The sequence below is a fragment of the Seriola lalandi genome, unplaced genomic scaffold (genome assembly GCF_002814215.2).
Source record: "Seriola lalandi dorsalis isolate HSWRI2012SDOR001 ecotype SW California unplaced genomic scaffold, Sedor1 jcf7180002054898, whole genome shotgun sequence".
In the NCBI taxonomy this organism is placed as follows: domain Eukaryota; kingdom Metazoa; phylum Chordata; class Actinopteri; order Carangiformes; family Carangidae; genus Seriola; species Seriola lalandi.
In genome coordinates this window covers 3,255,481-3,274,758 of record NW_019525450.1, presented here as the reverse complement: position 1 = coordinate 3,274,758, position 19,278 = coordinate 3,255,481, and the positions used below count along the sequence as shown (strand labels likewise).

At 39.3% G+C, this 19,278-nt stretch overlaps 2 protein-coding genes and 1 non-coding gene across 3 annotated transcripts in view; all 3 read right to left on the bottom strand.

Moving 5' to 3' along the window:
- Positions 1–912: 912 nt before the first annotated feature.
- On the bottom strand, positions 913–986 carry trnat-agu (transfer RNA threonine (anticodon AGU)). Its single transcript has one exon. It is a non-coding gene; the product is annotated as a tRNA-Thr (tRNA).
- A 1,873-nt stretch (positions 987–2,859) lies between these two features.
- On the bottom strand, positions 2,860–12,907 carry dnaja2a (DnaJ heat shock protein family (Hsp40) member A2a). Its single transcript, XM_023429713.2, has 9 exons — positions 12,751–12,907; positions 11,372–11,431; positions 10,011–10,246; positions 9,827–9,907; positions 9,559–9,692; positions 9,274–9,470; positions 5,555–5,699; positions 4,596–4,723; positions 2,860–4,022 (listed from the first exon to the last, which is right to left on the bottom strand). The coding sequence occupies exons 1-9, from the start codon at positions 12,826–12,828 to the stop codon at positions 3,834–3,836; spliced, it is 1,248 nt and encodes a 415-aa protein (XP_023285481.1). The 5' UTR covers positions 12,829–12,907; the 3' UTR covers positions 2,860–3,833.
- Positions 12,908–15,663: 2,756 nt separating this feature from the next.
- neto2a (neuropilin (NRP) and tolloid (TLL)-like 2a) overlaps positions 15,664–19,278 on the bottom strand; it is a 19,622-nt gene continuing 16,007 nt past the window's right edge. Inside the window, exons 8-10 of the mRNA XM_023429761.2 lie at positions 18,810–18,923; positions 18,508–18,638; positions 15,664–17,654 (exon numbers count right to left, since the gene is read on the bottom strand). Of these exons, the coding sequence (XP_023285529.1) occupies positions 16,926–17,654; positions 18,508–18,638; positions 18,810–18,923 (974 nt within the window). The 3' untranslated portion in view covers positions 15,664–16,925. The remainder of the gene's footprint in view (positions 17,655–18,507; positions 18,639–18,809; positions 18,924–19,278) is intronic.

The following is a 19,278-nucleotide window of genomic DNA, read 5'->3' as shown; positions in this document are numbered from 1 at the left end:
CCCCATCTCTCTCTCTCCCTTGTCCCTTGTCAGGAAAAAAGAGTGAAGAAAAGGAGAAGAATTTAAAAAAAAAATTAAAATGCAACAGTTTCAAAAGTAGAATAAGGCATCAAAAACATAAGTGGATCAATATTAAAGGTAGATAGATAACTAGACAGATAGCCAGAAAAGGTGAGGAAATTGAACATGGAAATGAAATAGGATACATTAATGCAGAACAAGAGTGCGAACAAAAACATTGTATAACAACAAAGCATTGTTAAATACCAAAATTATTAAAAGATTTGGTCTTTTACAGCTTTATGTTATATAACAATCGTGCATACTGTAATGATGGTCTAAGGTGTGTTTTCACAGACTAAACAAAGTCCCATACGACTAAAACGTGTATTGCAGGTCTTATTTTGAAGACGAAACTGTCTGACTTCCGCTCTAACTGTGGTCCTTTTCTGTGTTCGGCATCTAACGAGACAAAGTGGTCCACATTATTCTTTGTTTATGGGTCACCTTTTCCACCTCACACAAGGACTGAATGGAACAAACAGCTGTTGTAGAAACTGTAGGCACTACTCTGAAGTATAGATTACGCCGTAAACGGCGTTGATGAAATGACGGGTTCATCGCAGATGCGGCTGCCTCAGAATTTTCTTCACCCAGTCCCTCCATTGTAGTCTGACGGCTTCTTGCTTCAGTCAACTGTTTCACTTTCGCCCTCATATGGTCAGATGGATGGACTGCAAATTGACACAGTAGGCTACATATACAGTTCATTTTCATTATATGTCTTTAGTTTCATTAAAACCACGGAACACGATTCTAGAAAAAACACAGTGTACTGTTTAACCTTTGATTTTACTTAAAAGAAAGATTAAATCACGAACTGATGGGACGGTGGAAAGACGCAGAACAAAAAGGCACCGCTGGGATTCGAACCCAGGATCTCCTGTTTACTAGACAGGCGCTTTAACCAACTAAGCCACGGCGCCGGTGGTAGCAGGAGTGAAAAGAGGCGTTTATGAAGAACTGGCTTAAGGACCCACTCATACTCGTTTCACTGACGTCACTGTTCATTTGCTTTTACTTTAGCTTTCGTATGACGTTTACGTTGCCTGACCACGCTAATAACGTTAGTTCTTTAGCTACGGACTTTTCAGGCACATTTCTAAACAGTGTTTGAAGACTCACATTGGTCATAATATGGTGGGAACTTTGCAAGTTTGGCATTCACGTGAAACTAATTTCACACAATACGGGCAGGATTGGCCACGGCTACAGGTGTAATCAAAGTTACAATGTAGCGTTACGGATGCGGGTGGGGGGTAGTTTCTCATGCGCTTTGGCATCTTGGTGTTTATGACTTAATCGCCTGGCATTTTTCATTAAATATGTGATACGTTCATGCCACCCACTTTATATAAGTAAATACATAAACTCCTTCATTACCTCTGCTTCTGTCGAGGAAAATGACACAATTGTGTCCATTTAATCTTAATCTTACCCCTAATCCAGGATCTTTGTTCGAAGACATCACATGGTTAAAAGTAGTTCCACACTGACTTAATTAAGCAAGGAGAAATTCCTAAAAAATAAGGGCCATTCAGTCCTAACTTTAGGACTATTATGTTGTTGATCAGAGAGTAATTCACAAAGTATTTTAGTGCTAAATTATAGGTCTGAAAGAATTAATGTGCCTTGTTATGTTTTTCTGAATTTGTATTTTTGTACAGTATTTATTAAAAATGTAAATAAAAAAAAAACTTTTTAAATTAAATGTTTTATTACGGTAATTTGATTCAAGAATGTAATTTGAATAAATTGATTTAATTTAATGTAATAATTTATTATGTTAATCTAATATAATGCAATGTAATTCATTTTCATGCTCCTGTGTGTTGACAAATGTCAATCAGTCACCGGAGACAGTATCTCTTACATACAACGAAATACTTAGCACAAGCGTTCTTAGCTCTTAACAAATCTTTGCTCTGGACCTTAAGCGCTATTTAGAAGGACTGCTAATTGTATATGTGGCCCCAGGGTCTCAAGCACTTGAAGGCTCCTTATTGATCTTGAGTTGTGTTTCTTGACAGTCATGGTGCCATTGCTTGGATTTCTCTTGGCTCATATTTTGCAGTTTCCCCATTTTGCAATTTTTTGTGAAAAATTACTAGTTTAAATTAAATGTTGCAAACCTAACCCTCAGCTCATTTAATGTACATTTGCCTGAAAATTTGGTAAAATACAGTCAACAAAACTACCCGTACAATTAGACCAAACTACCTGCATGAGAAACCCATTCACGCAAGTGAGAAAAACATTTAATGCTTTTTTTTTTTTTTTTCAACATATGTGTATTTCAACTGTCATGTGCATGTAATGATTATCTCTCTCCCTGACTCCAACAGTGTGGTTAGTCTGGACAGCTTTCCATTTACTCAGCCTGCATTGAGAATGGAGTGTGAGCTCATGTTTATGGGGTCTGACTGATGATGGAAACTTTTTAGATTAGAAGATAGATCTAAAATGGGCATCATGCGGTTTGGGCAGGTGGTATTTGCCATCAACAGTTATTGAGAATAGTTGGCAATCAGTTCTGACCGTATTTGTGGATTAGTTCTACTCACCGTTTCTGGAAAGGAACTGTTGAACTGTTGAACTGTTTTTGTTTCCACTGTTGTGTTGTCAGGCTCTGACTGCCACAGAAATTCTGTGCATCCCTCTGGTGTTTGGGTGATGACAAAAAGTGTCAGCAACAAAGACTTCAAATGCTATCTTGGCTAGATACAAACAGGGGTATTTCAGTCATTTTGTTTGATTATTAATGCCAATGAAGAAAAACAAGGAACCACACAAAGTGCATGATATTTCAACAATTTATTCAACAACTTCATAGACATTTTCTTAAGAAGTCTGCTGCTTTATTTGACTGATGTTTGATAGTGCAGGAACCAAAGCTTTTTACATGCAAATGGTCTCAGCACAGATACAGGCTATAGGTTTTTTCTCATTTTCACCTGTCATTTTTCTTTTTTAAAAATCACACAGCTTTGAATACAGCAGCTGATGAAGTTTACCAACAACCAGTTCAATGATATACACAATAACCAATTTTCTGTTGGAATTAAAATATAAAGAGAGGAATAACACAAGTAAAAACCTACAAAGAAAATAAAGCTGTAAAAATCTGAAACAAATCCTATGTATGGCGCTGAGAGGATGAGTCCATGAATACACAAGTCCAAGGATCTGCACGTCACATTACTCAGCTGCTTTATCTGTGTATGCACATTAGTTAGTTCTTAAATTAATTATTGTAAATACTATGAAAACAAAATGCAAGTCACACACTCAGCAAACAAGAAACATTCCTTCCTTTGATCTGGAGTTCGCATTAGCAGATGGGAATGGACTTATACAGAGGTGACAGAGGAATAGAAGGGGGGTGGGGGTTGGGGGTTGGGGGGTTCACCTTGAACACCAGATCATAGTCCTACAGGGCACAGTGTTCACTGGGGCAACCATTTGTTTTGATAAATCTTAAATACTTAGTCTGACTTCTACCTGAAGTTACTGTTTGTCTGTTTCAGGTGCAGTGTAATAAGTTTTGGGCTGCCCCAGTGTGAGTTCCTCAGACAAAGATCAAAATAATCCAAGCACACAGTCAATAACAATAATCAACAACTCCAGGTGCCATGATTCAATAAATCTGATCTGTGTCTGAGGAACTACCAAGCCTTTTCAGCCTGACCTACCTCCTTGTTTACTCTGCAACTCATACATTTTCATCCAAAGTAGTACGTGGATCATATGTGTGTGTGAGACAGAGTATGAGATTACTGGTGGGCACACTGTACTCCCGGCCCATGGTGTCCGCTTTCTTCGTCGGAGCTGTCGTTGTAGGCCTCTCTGCGGTTACCTGATGACGAGCTCTGGCTGACGTCATAATCCTGCAGGTCCACCTCCTCTGTGTCTCCAGTGATGATGGGTGGCTCTGACCGTGAGGGCAGCATGTCCTCCAGCTCCTACACATGAGAAATATTCATCATAATGCAGCTTTAACAGACTGTCTCCGCCTGTTTTCTAACCGCAGTAGCGTCAGATGGTTGTGGTGCCAAGAGTGCAACAGCTTCAGGGAGAATAAAGAGTAGTACTGTGTGGATATAAGTGCTCAATAAGTAACCCATTAATGGCCAGAACAGCTCTAATCCCTGAATAGAATTAATGGATAAATTTAGCAGCACATTCTTCCTTGTATTGGCCTAAGCTTTCTCATTAAAAACATTGTGAGGAACATGTGAGTTTACTCGCTTGAGTTGATCTACACCAACACAGTTACAGATTTTGATATGGTGCCAATAAATTGATGTTATAAGATGCCTAAAATATTTTTTTAATGATTACAAATCCAACTGAATTTGAAACACACATTTAAAACGGTGTTGAGACGACATAGTAAATTATGTCCTTACCAAAAAGACAAAATTCACAGTATGGCTCCAACTAATGATTCTTTTCAGGATTGTTTAATCTACAGCCTATTTTCTCAAACAACAGATCAATAATTCTAGATCAATAAAAGGAGTAACGTGTCATACCGCAAGTTTCTCAGGGCTGATCCAGTTGTTGTCGGGGAACTGAACATCAAACTTGACATACAAATCTCCCTTCTCAAAAGGGTTTCGGTACTGGGGCATGCCCTCTCCTCGCACCACCCTGACTGAGCCTGTAAAAGATGCAGTGTTTTAAAAAAAAAAACAAAAACAAACAAACAAAAAGAAAAAGAAAAATGAAAAGAAAAACAAAAGGTTTTTGCACAATTTATTTTTTATGACATTTCATACTTTTTATAGACACCTATTTAATTATGCTGCATACTGTATTATTACTAAATCCCACGAGCTGTATGGTGTATAGGTACCCTACTGCAGTAAGAGCCAAAGCATCTAAGAGAAAGGTGTTTGGTAAGTTTTCCCAAGACTTTCTAGAACTCACTGAGGATGTTGATGACCCCACTCGCTAGTACATTCTGAAAAGATGCCTCCTCACTGTGTTCAGCTCTGAGCAGAGACTCTAGTCTGAGCACATCCACATTAAGACAGTTGCATTTGTAAATGCAGGTTTTACTTTTTGTTTCAGCTCTCCGCCCAGATGAAAACAGCCTTTTCGTCTCCCCTCAGCCTCCATAGTGTGTAAATCTTAAAAACACTGGCTTCGTGTTTCAGTGTGAAAATGGAAAACGGAGATTTTACAAAAGGATGACCTAAGCCACCCCGGTGAAAGTAGTGGATATGCAGTAGCAAAGTTAAGAAAACCTTTGGTGGTGCCAATGTAGCTGAATACACAAAAAAACTTATCATTGACTTGAGTTAATGCTGATTTTGTCAGATGCTACATGACTAAAAAATAAGGCTTTTATCACTGCAGCTGTTTTTCTGAAGTGTTTGAAATTTAGACCGCTTAATGCAGCATGTGATCATTTCATCTGTGTTTACAAGATGTGCCTGAATGTCAATAAGCATTTTTCCTCATCACACTAATGCAGCAGGAGCCTTACCTGGTTCAATGACTTTGCCAGCAGGGTACTTCACGACGATCTGTCTGCCGTCTAAGTGTTTCAGCATAAACTGGAAGCCGCACAGCGCCTCCACCAGCCCAATCTTATGGTTCATGAACAGGTCATTGCCATCTCGCCTGTATGTCTGAAAATTCAGAGGAAAGATGATTAAAAATCTTGGTAGATGAACCTTTTATGGACTTTGGAGTTGATATCAATTAGGGACAACTTGGTTCCTTGTGAATGTCTAAAACATTATCAGAGTACACAGCATCTGCTGGTGGAAAAGCAGCATTGCAAGTGCAAACTACAGAATTAAACATTATAGATTACATTTGTGCAAAAATCTCCAAAGATTTGGTGTCTGAATTTACAATTGTTTTGCAAGCAAAAACATTTGTTCAACTTCTCCTTTATTAGTGAATGCAATGCAAAATTACTCTGGCTGTTAACACAACAACTAACTGGTGTTTATGGTTTTAAGTTTATGAGATAATACACAGCTGATCTCTCTGCCTTATTCCCATGTATTATCATAGGAGTGGCAGATCAACATCTAGAGTACTGATTCTTTAGAGTCAACGCTATCTGTATTACTGTTGCCAGCTGTAGTAAACTACTTTGCTTCCACCATCCACTGACACATTCTGACATCAATGATAAAAGCCTCCTGAGACAAAGAGCCAGGGACATAACTACAGCTCAGACTGCTGTTCCAGTTCAGCTAAAAAAATTAGTTTGCATTGTCAGAGGTAACCTGACTTGTACAACCTGCTGAGGAAACCCAATTAAGAACGGCTGGAGCAGCTACCTGTGACAATTAAGATTCAGCTGCTAGATGGTAAAAGCATAATAACAATAAAAACTGTTGTGTAACCAGTAGTTCCAGCTCATCATTGCAGCAGCAGCAGCACCACCCAGAAATATCAGGCACTTGTGGGACTTTGTCTCACGAATTGTTTATAGATTACTGTCTCCACATCATGCTATTATTAACACAGAGGTGTGGTTCGGGTCATTATCTTACTCAAGAACCAAGGAAAGCCCAATTACTGATGAAGGCACCTCTTAAGTATTTGTTACCACAGATGTGATCTGGTTAGCAAGCTGACCTGGTTTGAACCGGTGAAAGAAAGCTTGGCTTTGAGTGCATGTTCCAAATCAGATTTAGTTAAGCCCAATGTGTTGATGTCCAGTAGTACACTTAGAGCCTTTAGCTGGCTGGCACTCATTTGACTGAAGTGCTGTGCTGTATGAGTGCAAAGTTAAAACACCATCCCAAATCATTTATGTATGAGAGCGCCTCTGGTCCGACTACAGTATGAACATCTGTAAATTCTTATTCTTTCTCAAATCAATAGGATATCGCACTGATCTTCAGATTTGATTTGGATTCACAAAGTCAAGAACTGATTAATTTCAATGTGATTCCATTTGTTTCAAGTCTTGATGCTTCAGTTACATCTGATATATACCAATGTTCTCTAAAGCGCTCTTCAGAATGAATCCTGGGATCTTACATTTCTTCTTCTACATTCAACAAGTGAGAAATACTGTTGTGGTGTTAAAAATAAACTGTCAAGTACACATTGCAGGCCAAACTGTAAACACATTTCCCAACTATAAAACTTTGTGTTAATTTTCCTTGGCAAAAGCAAACTGACAAAAACATGATGTTTATTTTGTAAGGCCTACATGTGAAAAACAGTTTGGCAAGAACAGTAAAAAACCTGTACCACCAGAGCAGAGTAGTGTGCAGTCTTTATTCAGTGCGTCCTTCATGTAGATGTGATCTTTATATTGGCTACAAAACAGCCAGAATAACAGTGACTCATGTAGCTAATGTAACTATCATCAATGTTAATTTTGAACTTAAAATAACCTTTTGTGCATGTTGTAGTAACTATATTTCCACAAAACAGAAATGCCGCACATCATGACGCCCTTACTGATTGCCTGACAACATGTAACCACTGTAAACACGTAACATTCAGCAAAGACGTACATGTTTACTTAGAAAAGGCGCAAATGCAAAGATCAATCTTGGGATTTTAAGAATCAATATTGGGTCATTCAAATAAAAATTGTGATGAATTGGAGTTTTTTTTCAATCTGTCCCATGTCTTCAATGCACAGCTCTGACTGCACAACAATATCAAGACAACCTGGTCCTCATTGTTCAGACAGCTGGATATGACTGCTGACACAAACTGCTCATGTAACTCTGTAAACCTGACAGAAATTATAGCCCTCAACCTCTAACCTGCACAAGGAAAATCTGACTCACAAAGAAACTGGTTACGCACATATATCACAGTCGAAAACCAGAATGCATTCATTGTATTCAACATATGGAAATAAGATATGCATGCCTTTATGACTCAAAGAACAGCACACTGACTTGTGTAATATATCTTTGCAGAAAATAAAAAAAAAAAAAACAATCAAACAAATGACACTAATCACTAATGATATACAGCAGTGCACTGGACTCACTGATATCATTCCTTTAACCTCCTAGGACCTGGCGTCCACATATGTGGACCTCACATTTTGGGTTCTCTAGACCACAATACTAACTTTTTCTCAACAAGGGCCTGGTGACCACATATGAGGATATTATACTGCCACTCAGTTATCGAAATTTAAAACTAATGTCCTCATATGTGGACATCATTTTTCTCAGGTCCCAATCAGCCTAAATAGCAAAGAGAAATTAAAAATGCACGCCATGCAAGAGTTCAGGTCTTAGGAGGTTAAAGATAGCAAATACAGAAACTACTACTACTTCCAGGGAAGCCAAAACGTAAGACTAAAGACGGGGAAACACAATGGACAGGTCACCTAACTGCTGCACTGCTGTAAACTCGCTTACCTGGGCACCGTAAGTGTGCAGACTGTGAAAACTCAAAGGTTCTCCTCTGTCTGCTTCCCAATATGGAACAATACATCCAGAGAAATCCACCCTTCCTGACTGAGTTAATTTTTGTTCTGACATATGAGTATTTTGACAGTTTTCCACGTGTCAATTTTCACAGTCAATCAAAAAGGATACCACAGCACTCCCAAAACTGCTACATTACACCTAGTGGTAGTGCTAAAGTAGGATATGCCACTAAATAAAGTTTTTCTTGCTCACCTAAATCTGGACATTTTATGCTTCTTTTCTGTTTAATTAGTTCTGCACAAGGCAGCTCATTAATATGAACACTGACTTGGCAATTAGACTCCTGCTATAAGTTAAAGTTGTTTTTTGTCATTTTTCTAGGAGACACGATAAACCCCCTCCACTGATGTACAATAAACTCCACCCCTATACAGCTCATTGTACAGTATATGTATATGCCGCCACTTCTACACCCACATTCCTGTGGCTGATGTAGCAGGCACCAAAAAACACAAACGGATGTTCCAGATATGTGGTACATTTTATGCATAGGGAACTGCACAGGGAAACTGCAGCCCACAGAGCAATTCAAGCTCTAAAGAATCTAGCAATGCGAGGTTAAGGTCAGGTGAGGGAAGTTAGCTTAGGAGTAGAGTCACCTTTATATGACAAGAAAAAAATCAGTAACCGACAAATAAAGCTATGATACAAGCAAAACTGTGTCCTAAATTAAAAAAACAAAACATTTCCCCCATGACACAGAGTGTACAGGGGATACAGCGGGCAGGGTAAGCTGGATATAACTACAGCATTTGCAGACTGGCCCACCTACCTCATGCTCTTTTTCCTGCAGGACAAGGACTATATCCCCTGGCTCGATGCCAGGTGCCTGGTCAGCTTCCCCTCCAAAGGTAATTTTCTGGCTGTGCTTCATGCCTTTATCCACGTGTACCTCCAGAATCTTCACCTCCTTCACCACTTTCTTGCCTTCACATTTTTTACAGCGGTCTTTCTCACTGATAACTTCACCTGGGGTTGGACAGAGAGCACAAAGTGAGGCAGACCTAATGATACACAGAAGAGGCCTGATCATGTTCTGGATCAACGTGCCCCTTACCTTCACCATTACAGTCAGTACACACAGACTGCATCTGTTGGACCATCCCTGGGGCGAGCTGTCTGATCATGATGCGCATGCCACGCCCCCTACATGTTGTACATTTTTGTACAGCACCCGTCTTGCCTCCCTGCCTGCATAGATACACACACCCACAGAGAGTTTAAACTGAGGACACGTAACAGGGTTAACAAAACACCAACAATGCAATAGACTAAATAATAGACATAAGTGAGGACTACAGCACAATAATGGTTAAACAACTTACCCATTACAAGTGCTACACAGTACATTCTTGCTAAGTTGTAGTTTAGTTGTTTTGCCATTGTAAAGGTCCTCCAGTGACACCCTGTAGAAAAAGTGGATTGTTTACATAGTGTGAAGTGACACAAGACAGAGGATTTGGAGTACACTCAAGTAGTCTGTGCATTTATGTGCAAGCTTGCTCTTACTTGAGTGGATGGACCATGTCCTCTCCTCTCCTCCGACCTCCATTCCTGGAGCGACTCCCCTGGCCCATGAAGAGTCCACCACCAAAGAGTCCACCACCAAAGATGTGGGAGAAAATATCGTCCATGCCTGGGCCACCCCCGCCTCCTTCCCGCAAGCCTTGCTCTCCATAGCGATCATAAAGCTCCTTCTTTTCAGGGTTGGTCAGCACCTCATAAGCAAAGCTGATTTCTTTGAACTATGTTTTGGGAGAAAATAAATAAAAACAAAAATTAACAAGATGCACTTAGTCAGAACAGTAGAACTGCAGAGAAAATTAAGGCACACACAAAACAGCAACCAATAACTTAACTGACCTAGTGCTGCTACAAGCTAGAACAACAGAAGCCTCTGTAAGAGGACTGAAGTGGCTAACAAAAAATAATTTTCCATGTTAGGTTCATATAGGAACAATAACTATCAACTATATTCTGCGAAAAACACACAGGACCTAGTAAGATTTCAATTAGTCTTTTACCCCAGCTGTGGTGGGAACGAAAGCAAACGACATTCTGGGCAAAGCATGCTTAAGCTCGCACGCACACAAACGATTCAAATGTTTTCCCCTATTACAAATAACCTCCGCCAGGCTCAATTCTCGAGTTGCCATTTCCTATTATTAACAATGTGGTCCCCTGTTGAGAAAATGGCACTCTGCCATGGGAAAAGACGGAAAAGAGGGCCTTAACATTTAATGTTTCAACTTATATTCCAGAAATGCTACTTTAGAAGCTGTTGAAACAATGTTGTGTAGAACGGAGGGAGGTCTGTGATGATACTGTAGGGGGAGCTCAGGAAATGCTGCACATTCAAAAACAAAATAATGGCTCAATCTAATATCAAGGCTTAGAAAGAAAAGTAAAACAAAAATGTAAAGTAATTTTAGAGCACTGTCAGCACTAAGGAAAATATAATGAGAAATATGCATACAGGTTTCATATGCACCAAAAATAGTAGGCCTTTGGTCTTCACACTGTGGCTGTATTTATCTATTTTTTACTGTAGCAATACCAAAATTGATTTTGTAAATGGCTATCTGACCACCGATCTCTGCAAACAGATTTTCTTGTCTTTTCCTTTACCATACTGGACTTTTAACAACCACCTAAAAATGGCTTAAGGAAAAAAAATCTGGTTCCAATCATTTTTGGTGAGACAGCAAACCATTCAAACTGACATTTGTTTTTTTTAAATTTAATTTTAATTTTTGCTCCCATTTCCATTTAGAAAGAAACAGCACAACCCATCCAGTATTTATTAAAAACAAAGCTATGATGACAAATTTTTCAGTTTTAACCAGAGGGGATTGTCACTAACATCTTACCTTGTCACCAGCATTTGGGTTCTTGTCAGGGTGGTATTCTTTCGCCAGTTTCCGGTATGCCTAGAAGTAGACAAAACATGACGCCTTGTTAAATGATATAATGTTAATTGTAGACATGCATCGTCGACTTCATTTACACACCGGCATGACTCAAACTCACATGAAGGAATCCTATCTAACGTTTGCGTAATCACATGTAACTCCCTGACGAAACCTAATGTTTCGCAAGCAAAACACTACCTGTAACTGCGTTTAGCTTTTACATAACGTGAAGTTTATCTTCAGTGGTCTCCTGTTAACTGTTTAACCGTTTCCAAAGGTGACGACAGTTACTCATATACATGACACCCGGAATTACCCCTTTGTCAAAACCGGCAGTTCAAAATGTCTGACAATTTAATCGCTAAGGTTTAAGTTAACGTGCGTATGTTGATTAGCATCTCTTGCTAACACGAGCCACACATGACGATCCAATAACTCTGTTTACCCCAAAGTGTTGGCTAAACAGTCAAATGAAGTCAAGTAAGGGTCAGACAATAGAAATAGTTCGTTAAAAACTAGACAACAAAAACGTTTAACCTTAGAATATTGGCTAAAAATGCGCACAATCAGATGGTTATAATGATACCTGTGTGTAGCCAGCTAGCTGATGCTAGCGAAGGATGATTTGACGATAACAATTTAACTCACCGCTAATCGTTCGCATTATATGATAAAGTGGCTTGACGAATTTGGAAGTGAAAAACGTTTAGGCTCCACTGCAATGATGTTTGTAAAATATGACCCTATATAATGTCAAACGTTTACGTTAATTTAACGTTAAATTGGTGTACCGCTGACGTTCAGTGACGCTAATCCAAATATCTGAAATCCAAAGGTTAAAACTCAAGTTGGCTTCATGTTATTGAATTGTTACACTTCCCTCACAAATGTGTGTCAGTCCGCTAGCTGCTACGAGTTTCCAGCCTTTGGGACACACAAACTACCTTTTCCTTAACCTTCGACAGGCTTAGCTAGCTCCATGGCAAACACCTGAGCGAAAGCTAACGTGAAGTCAATCGTTAGTTACCTCAATCTCGCTTTCGGTTAACGTTACCCACGTTAACTGCAATATTTAAGATAATAAAACATACCGAGCTGACCGTAGCTAGACAATGAAAAATCACATGAACACCCATAATCGTTTAACGAGTCGCAGCGTCATATGAACATCCAGGCCACTTAGCTTACTGGTTTAGCAGGCTAGCCCAATTCACCGCTAACGTTAGCTAGCTGCGCATAGCAACGCATTTCCTGATCGTAGCTATTTTAACAGTTGGGAACTGTAAACAGACAATAGTACAATTCCACAATTTGTTCGGCCTTTCGTGTGGAATTACCTTCTTCAGTTCATTTTCAGTTGCGGATGGAGAGACTCCGAGAATGTCATATAGTTTTGTATCGACAACATTCGCCATGGTCTTGCTGTGGATGTTGCTTCAGCACGGTGGTGGATGGACAAAGAGAAAGAGCCGGTGGAAAATGTTTTGCTCGCCTCGTGTCTTAGTTTCCGGAAAGTTAGACAGTCTGTGGGTCCGCTGCTGCCTCCAGGTGCCGGTATGTTGCATAACCACTGATCTGATCTACAACCACTCAAATTACAGTTTATCAAAGAAATATGAAATTTTATGTATCTTAATTGACTGCATAGTATATGGTGTAAATTAAATAGATTCAATTATATCGTCTTTACATAATTCTAATGACATCAGATAACCAGTCAACATTATCATTATATCAGATAACGTTCATCTGCCTGCTTGGTTTTTGATTAGTTTAGTGCACTGTGCCTTTGATATGATTTGGGTGTGCTTATGTAGCCTATTTTCATATGTTTTCGTTATGTACAATTGTGTCCCACTCTTCTTGTTTTATTATGAAATGCATGTCGTGTGTTTTTGTTTGATAGCTGCATCTAAATTATATTGAAATTGACTTATTGACTATCATACACCACAGATGATGTAACACTGATAACATGTATCTATATGGTAAGATGTTTATTCATATGTTATCTTGACTAGACTTATATTGCAGAGATTAGTTTTTCATTCAAACCTGTGAAAACACAATCATATATATAGGGTTACAGTATAATATATATATTATACTGTAACTCTCATTATATCCTGTAGATTTACAACAAATTTACCTCTGAGTTTTACTGAGTCTCCACATGACTAAAAATGCGGTTTTGAATTCAGTCAATGAATTCAGGAACTCATAATAAGACAACTTTTAACTAGTCCTAACTTCAACTGAGGTTTTTTTTAATTACAAAAATATATTCATTTGCATATAAAATATGATATTAGTTGTTACAGAGCAATTGTTATTTTCTTAGGCTGATGTTCTGATTAGATAAAACTAAAATATAAAATTATATTAATTTATACAACAGTTAGTTCGGACCAAGTAATTTGATTGGACGAGAGGCATTCCCATGAGTGCTGACATACAACAGCACTGGGTATTGTATCTCTCCGCTTTACATGCGTTCTATTAACCGTTGATCAATACATTTACGGTCGTTATCCATCTTAGATTGTATCAAACTTTTCAAGTATGAAAATATTTCACGAAATATTTTGAACATTTGAATTAAATTTTGTATGGTCGTCAGAAGAGGATGAAGGGAAGTGAAGAAGCCTGGATACTTCAGCGCACACCTTATAATTAGGTTCACAATGTATATTTTGTATTACTGAGGTTGCTCAACCCAAGGCAAAAGTCTGTGATTTTGGTATGACTATGCTGTGCCTTGTTTGTTTGTATCTGTTTCAATTAAAAAATAAAAAATAAAAAACTTCAGCGCACACCTGAGGTAATGCGTAGACAAAGTAGCAAGCTAGTGTGCACTGTGCAGGTCAGGAAGATGTTTATGTGTTGCTTAGCAACCGTCCTGTACCAGTGCAGTTGCGGAACTATCTGTGTTGGCGTTGCCAAATAAATGATGAAATAAACAAACAAATCATAATCTGTTTTTGCTTTTTTAACCAATATGGCGCTCGTAGAACTATTGTATAAAAGCAATATCACACTCGAGGTCGTGATGCTGTACTGAATATCAGCTGTGATTCGGTCATAGGGACGAGGTTGCAGGCCGAGAAATAAAAGGTCAATGGTTTTCTATTTTAAAAGGTGTTGTGACGGATGTTATTTGACAAATAGCCTTGTGTATCATTCTGATCAGTGGGGATGTATTTACAGTCAAGATACCATGTCCAGACAGCTGTTCAGCTCTTCATGTAGGTTTTTATCAGCAGATAAAAAAATGGTACCTGCCTGAAGGTGGATTTGCATTCAGTTCGTTCCTCTGACTGATGTTCGTATCTTCCCCCATGATGTTGGAGCGACCCGTAGGGGATTATAGTAAAAACACACAGGAAGGATAATGTTTTAATAGTGAGTAAACCAGTGTCTTATTATGTACTTTGAAGCTAAACATGTGAACTGTAGACACCAATAATGACGTATTGTAGTTCTGTGAGTCATTTTTGAGTATGTGATGCATAACCCTCCATATTCAACTATTCATGTTAATTGTTAATGTAATAGTCAAGTCATGTCAGTTTTTATATAGCACCATATCACAACAGAAGTTATCTCAAGGCACTTAACAAAAAGAGGGAGTCTCAACTGTACTCTTTATAATATTAGTCATAGACCCAACAATTCCCACAGTTATTCTAAGTGATTTCAGAGACTTTAATTTGTAAGATCTGCTTCTCAGCAAAGTCCAACTATTATCCCAGCATAATATATTGATTTTTATCATACATCTATGCTACCTTAAGACTTCCAAACTAAATCCATCTGTTTCACAGAGGACCAGGGCATAATGCATGTGACCATGAGTACCTGAATGTAACATATTTTAAAAGGATGCCGTAAGCATTACACGAGACAAATGCATCATGACAGCAAAGGAAAGGGTGAGTGGAATTTGCGTGTGTATGAGAGTCAGCGACAGACTTAAAAAATGCTGCAAAGATTCACTATTTTATATTTGACAGTCAAGAAGATCTGCACTATCCCATAATATTTGAAGATGTGATCATATTGCAGCTATTGGAATTAATCAGCCTGAAATCCTGTATATTCAACCATAAACTATATTTCAAGTTTTTAGAAAATAAATCATGCCAAACATCTTGTATAGACTGTTTCTTGTCACCCTGCATGCCACAATGTTTGTCTTACCTTAATGCAACATCTGTCTTGGATATAATGAAGAGAAAAGCTCACAGGGAGGTGAGTAAGCTCTCATTTAATTCAACAGAATGAAATTATACAACCATTGGTTAAAATAATAAATGAGTCCCATATAAGCTACATGTCTGTCTCTTTAGGGAAACAGGTTGTGCTTGTTTTAAACACTCAGTTCATGGATAAATTGAACAATTACATTTTCTCCTGGTAAGGGTGGGGTTTGGGAGCGGGATGGTTGCTATTTTTCGATTCAGTCCAGGCTTCACAACCAAAACATTTCGTACCCCACAAACGTTCACTTATTGCCTGAATGCCCATTTGCTATAAAGCTCACAGAGCAGAAATAGTCTTTTCTTCTCTATTCCTTACCAAAATAAGACAGTCTCTTCATGTGCTCTTCCTGAGGAGAGACTGAATGGAGCGTTCCCTCTGTGTATGTGTGAGGTAACCATGAAAAATACATACTTATTATTGTAAGATCACATTATTATCATTGCCATCACCATCACCATCATCATCATCATCATCATCATCATCATCATCATCATCATCATCATCATCATATTTCTGATCATCATCAACAACAGCAACTTCATCATCAACCTCATTATCATCAACACCACGTCATTGATAAGTCATCTTCATAAAATCATCTGAGCAACATTTGAAAAAGATTAAAGAGTTAAAAGCCAAGCATCATCATGAGGCTGGATATATACTGGATTTAACAGTACAGTACACTGACAAAAATAAAGACTCAAATAAATTATTAGAAGACGCACTATATATCATATATCTGTGCATGTCAGGTGAATAAATGTAAAAACTCAGTCTCTCCACCTTCCTCTCTCCCTATAACTGAGTGGGTTCCTGGTCTTTTAGGCAACCAAACAGAGAGAAGTCTGGATCTGCATGCGAGAACATTCTCCTGTAAGTCTCTGATGGAGGGAGAGCTTAAATGAGTAGGAGACTGGAGAAGAGACATCTCCATGCTTCCTTCATTTGAAATCCTTTCTGAAAAATAGAACCACTGTTTTCCTCAGCTTCTCTCTTCTTCTGGTCCCTTATTTCTCATCTCTCTTTCTGCCCAAACCTCCACATGAGACAATGAGTGGAAAAGATCCTTAAGTGCTACCCACAATACTATTAACACTGCTTGGAGAGCAATGGTAGAAGAAGAAAAGGGAGTGATCAATTTAGGATTATTGTGCCTCTCCTGTCTTCTCTTCTTCCCTCTCTTGTCTGGATGAGTGAAATGCAAGGTCCGCCTGCTTTCTCTTTCTGCTTGTCTTCCTCCCTCCACCTAGAAGTCCATGGACATGGAGCGCTGTTGTGGATCAACTATGGTGGTACTGTTACGAGCGCTGTTGCCACGGATACTGAGGGTTCCGCAGGCTCCTGCCATCCCGCCGCCGATACCTCCAGCAATGCCACTAGGCCCTGCCATGGCCACTCCCGCCATACTCATTCCTCCAGGCATCGCCACTCCTCCTGTTATCCCCACTGGCCCTCCAATCCCTCCTCCTGCTATCCCTGATGCTCCGCCTACTGCCCCTCCACCTGTGGCTCCTCCTCCCGCTGCTCCTCCACCACGGCTATAGATCTCACACGGGATCTCCTCTGTGACGCGGTCCTCGATGACCTGCTGGTCGCAGTCGTGAGTCTGTGAGTGTTGCTTGTAGCCATAGCAGCTCTTCTTGTAGCTGGCTGTGGAGTTGAAAGTCTTCATGGGTGGTGGCTTGGAGAAGTCGTTGTGGTAGGATAGCTCCATAGAGCTCAGGGTGGTGCGGCTGTGCTTCATGCTGCCGCCACCAGTGGCTACTGAGGCTTGGGAGCCGCAGTGGTGCTCATGGACGCAGCGGGACATGGTGGAAGAGCGCCGCAGCTTGTGGAAGCTGTCAAGCTCCTCAGAGAGGTCAGCTAGGTCTGAGGATATCTCCTTGTCTCGCAGAGAGAACAGCTCGTAGTGAGGCGGATCAAAGACCTCTTGGAATCCGGCCTTGTTAAAAACACCAGGCCGGCGAGCTACAACCTGGAAAAGAAGAAGATCCATTCAGACCGTTAAACTTTAGTGATTAGGAGGCCGCTAGTTGTCATGCTGATATCAAGACAACAAACAGAAGAACCCTCTTAAGATGTACTACTGTCCGAAAACACAATAAATGAGCAGCTTTAAGGGTCCTGTTTTCTCAACTGCTTGCTAAATGATTACTAGGGTCAACATTCATTTTTGCCAAAGTTAGAACAGGTTTGTTTGTGAGAGATTTATGTATTCTGTTATTGTCTGTATTGTTCGTGCTGGTTTTAAATAAGCAGGGCTCATAATTTGGCAATTTCTGAATAAAAATCAGATGGCAGTTTGTTGCAAATGTTGCCGTCAATCATATCTGATCAATACACCTAAGGATTGTTTCAACCAAACAACTGATTGTTGCCTCGTTATAGAAAATGCCTATAACTTTTTCAGAGCTTCTAAATTAAAAGTATAAAAAGATGGATGGGAGGAAAGTGGTAAAAGTCGATTTCCACCTTACATAAGCACTTAAAATCAATTTATATGTTGTACATACTTAAGATTTTTAAATTTTGGTGCTGTATATATATATATATATATATATATATATATATATATACACATACATATATACTAGTATCAGTACCAGTACCTCTTTAGATGTTATTTTGAAACTGTGATATACTGGATTATTTTTTATATGACCTGTAATGGTGTAAATCCCAAGGGACTTCTTTCTTCCCTGTCTCCAAATCTACATGTGACCCCCTTTGGTCTGGAATCCCACAATCGCTTCAGTTATGTGTGTCCTCTTTTCTGACTTAGTTTGCTTTCCTGCTGAACAAAAAGTAAGTCACAAATGATGAGTTACCTTTTTCCTTGGTTGCTTCATTTGGACCAGGATGGAGATGATGAGAAGAACCAGAACGATGCCTGATGAGACACCAATGACAGTGCCATGGGTCTTAGTGATCTGATGGAAAAGCCCCTTAGATCGCTTCTCTGCAGGGGGAAGGGGTGAGGAGAGGAGAGAAGAAGAGAGAATAAGAAAAATAAAGAAAGGGCGAAAGGAAGATGAAAAAAGTAAGTACAAAAAGGAATAAAGAATACCAACCCTAAAAACTAACAACTAACAAAATAAACCGTAATAGTTGTCAGGAAGAAGACAATCACCTTTGCAGTGGTTTTCATCCCATGGGTAGACACAGTTCTGAACCCCATTGCACACCAGGGAGTTGTTAATGCACATGTTGCTGTGGCAGAAGAATGTATTGGCTGAACAGGGGGCTGCAGGCAAAAGACAATATACAGAGAAAATGGAATTAATCAAAACCAAGAGAAACAGTGCAGAGTAAAAGATGACTACACCGTGAAAAGAACCAGAAGCTATTTTGATGATAATAAAACAATAACAGCAATAAAAGAACAATAATTTGGCTGTAGAAATCTGTAGAGGCGTGTAATAAAAGATAAATGTTCTATTATTTCTTGAAACTCTTGAGGTCTAATGGAGACAGATCACACATGGCCATACATCATCATTTCCTGCAGACACTACAAGCAGCATCAGGGGGTGATGAAGGGAGGAGATGGCAGCTTCACTGAGCTGCAACCTTAATGTCATGAGAGTTTGAGAGGAATG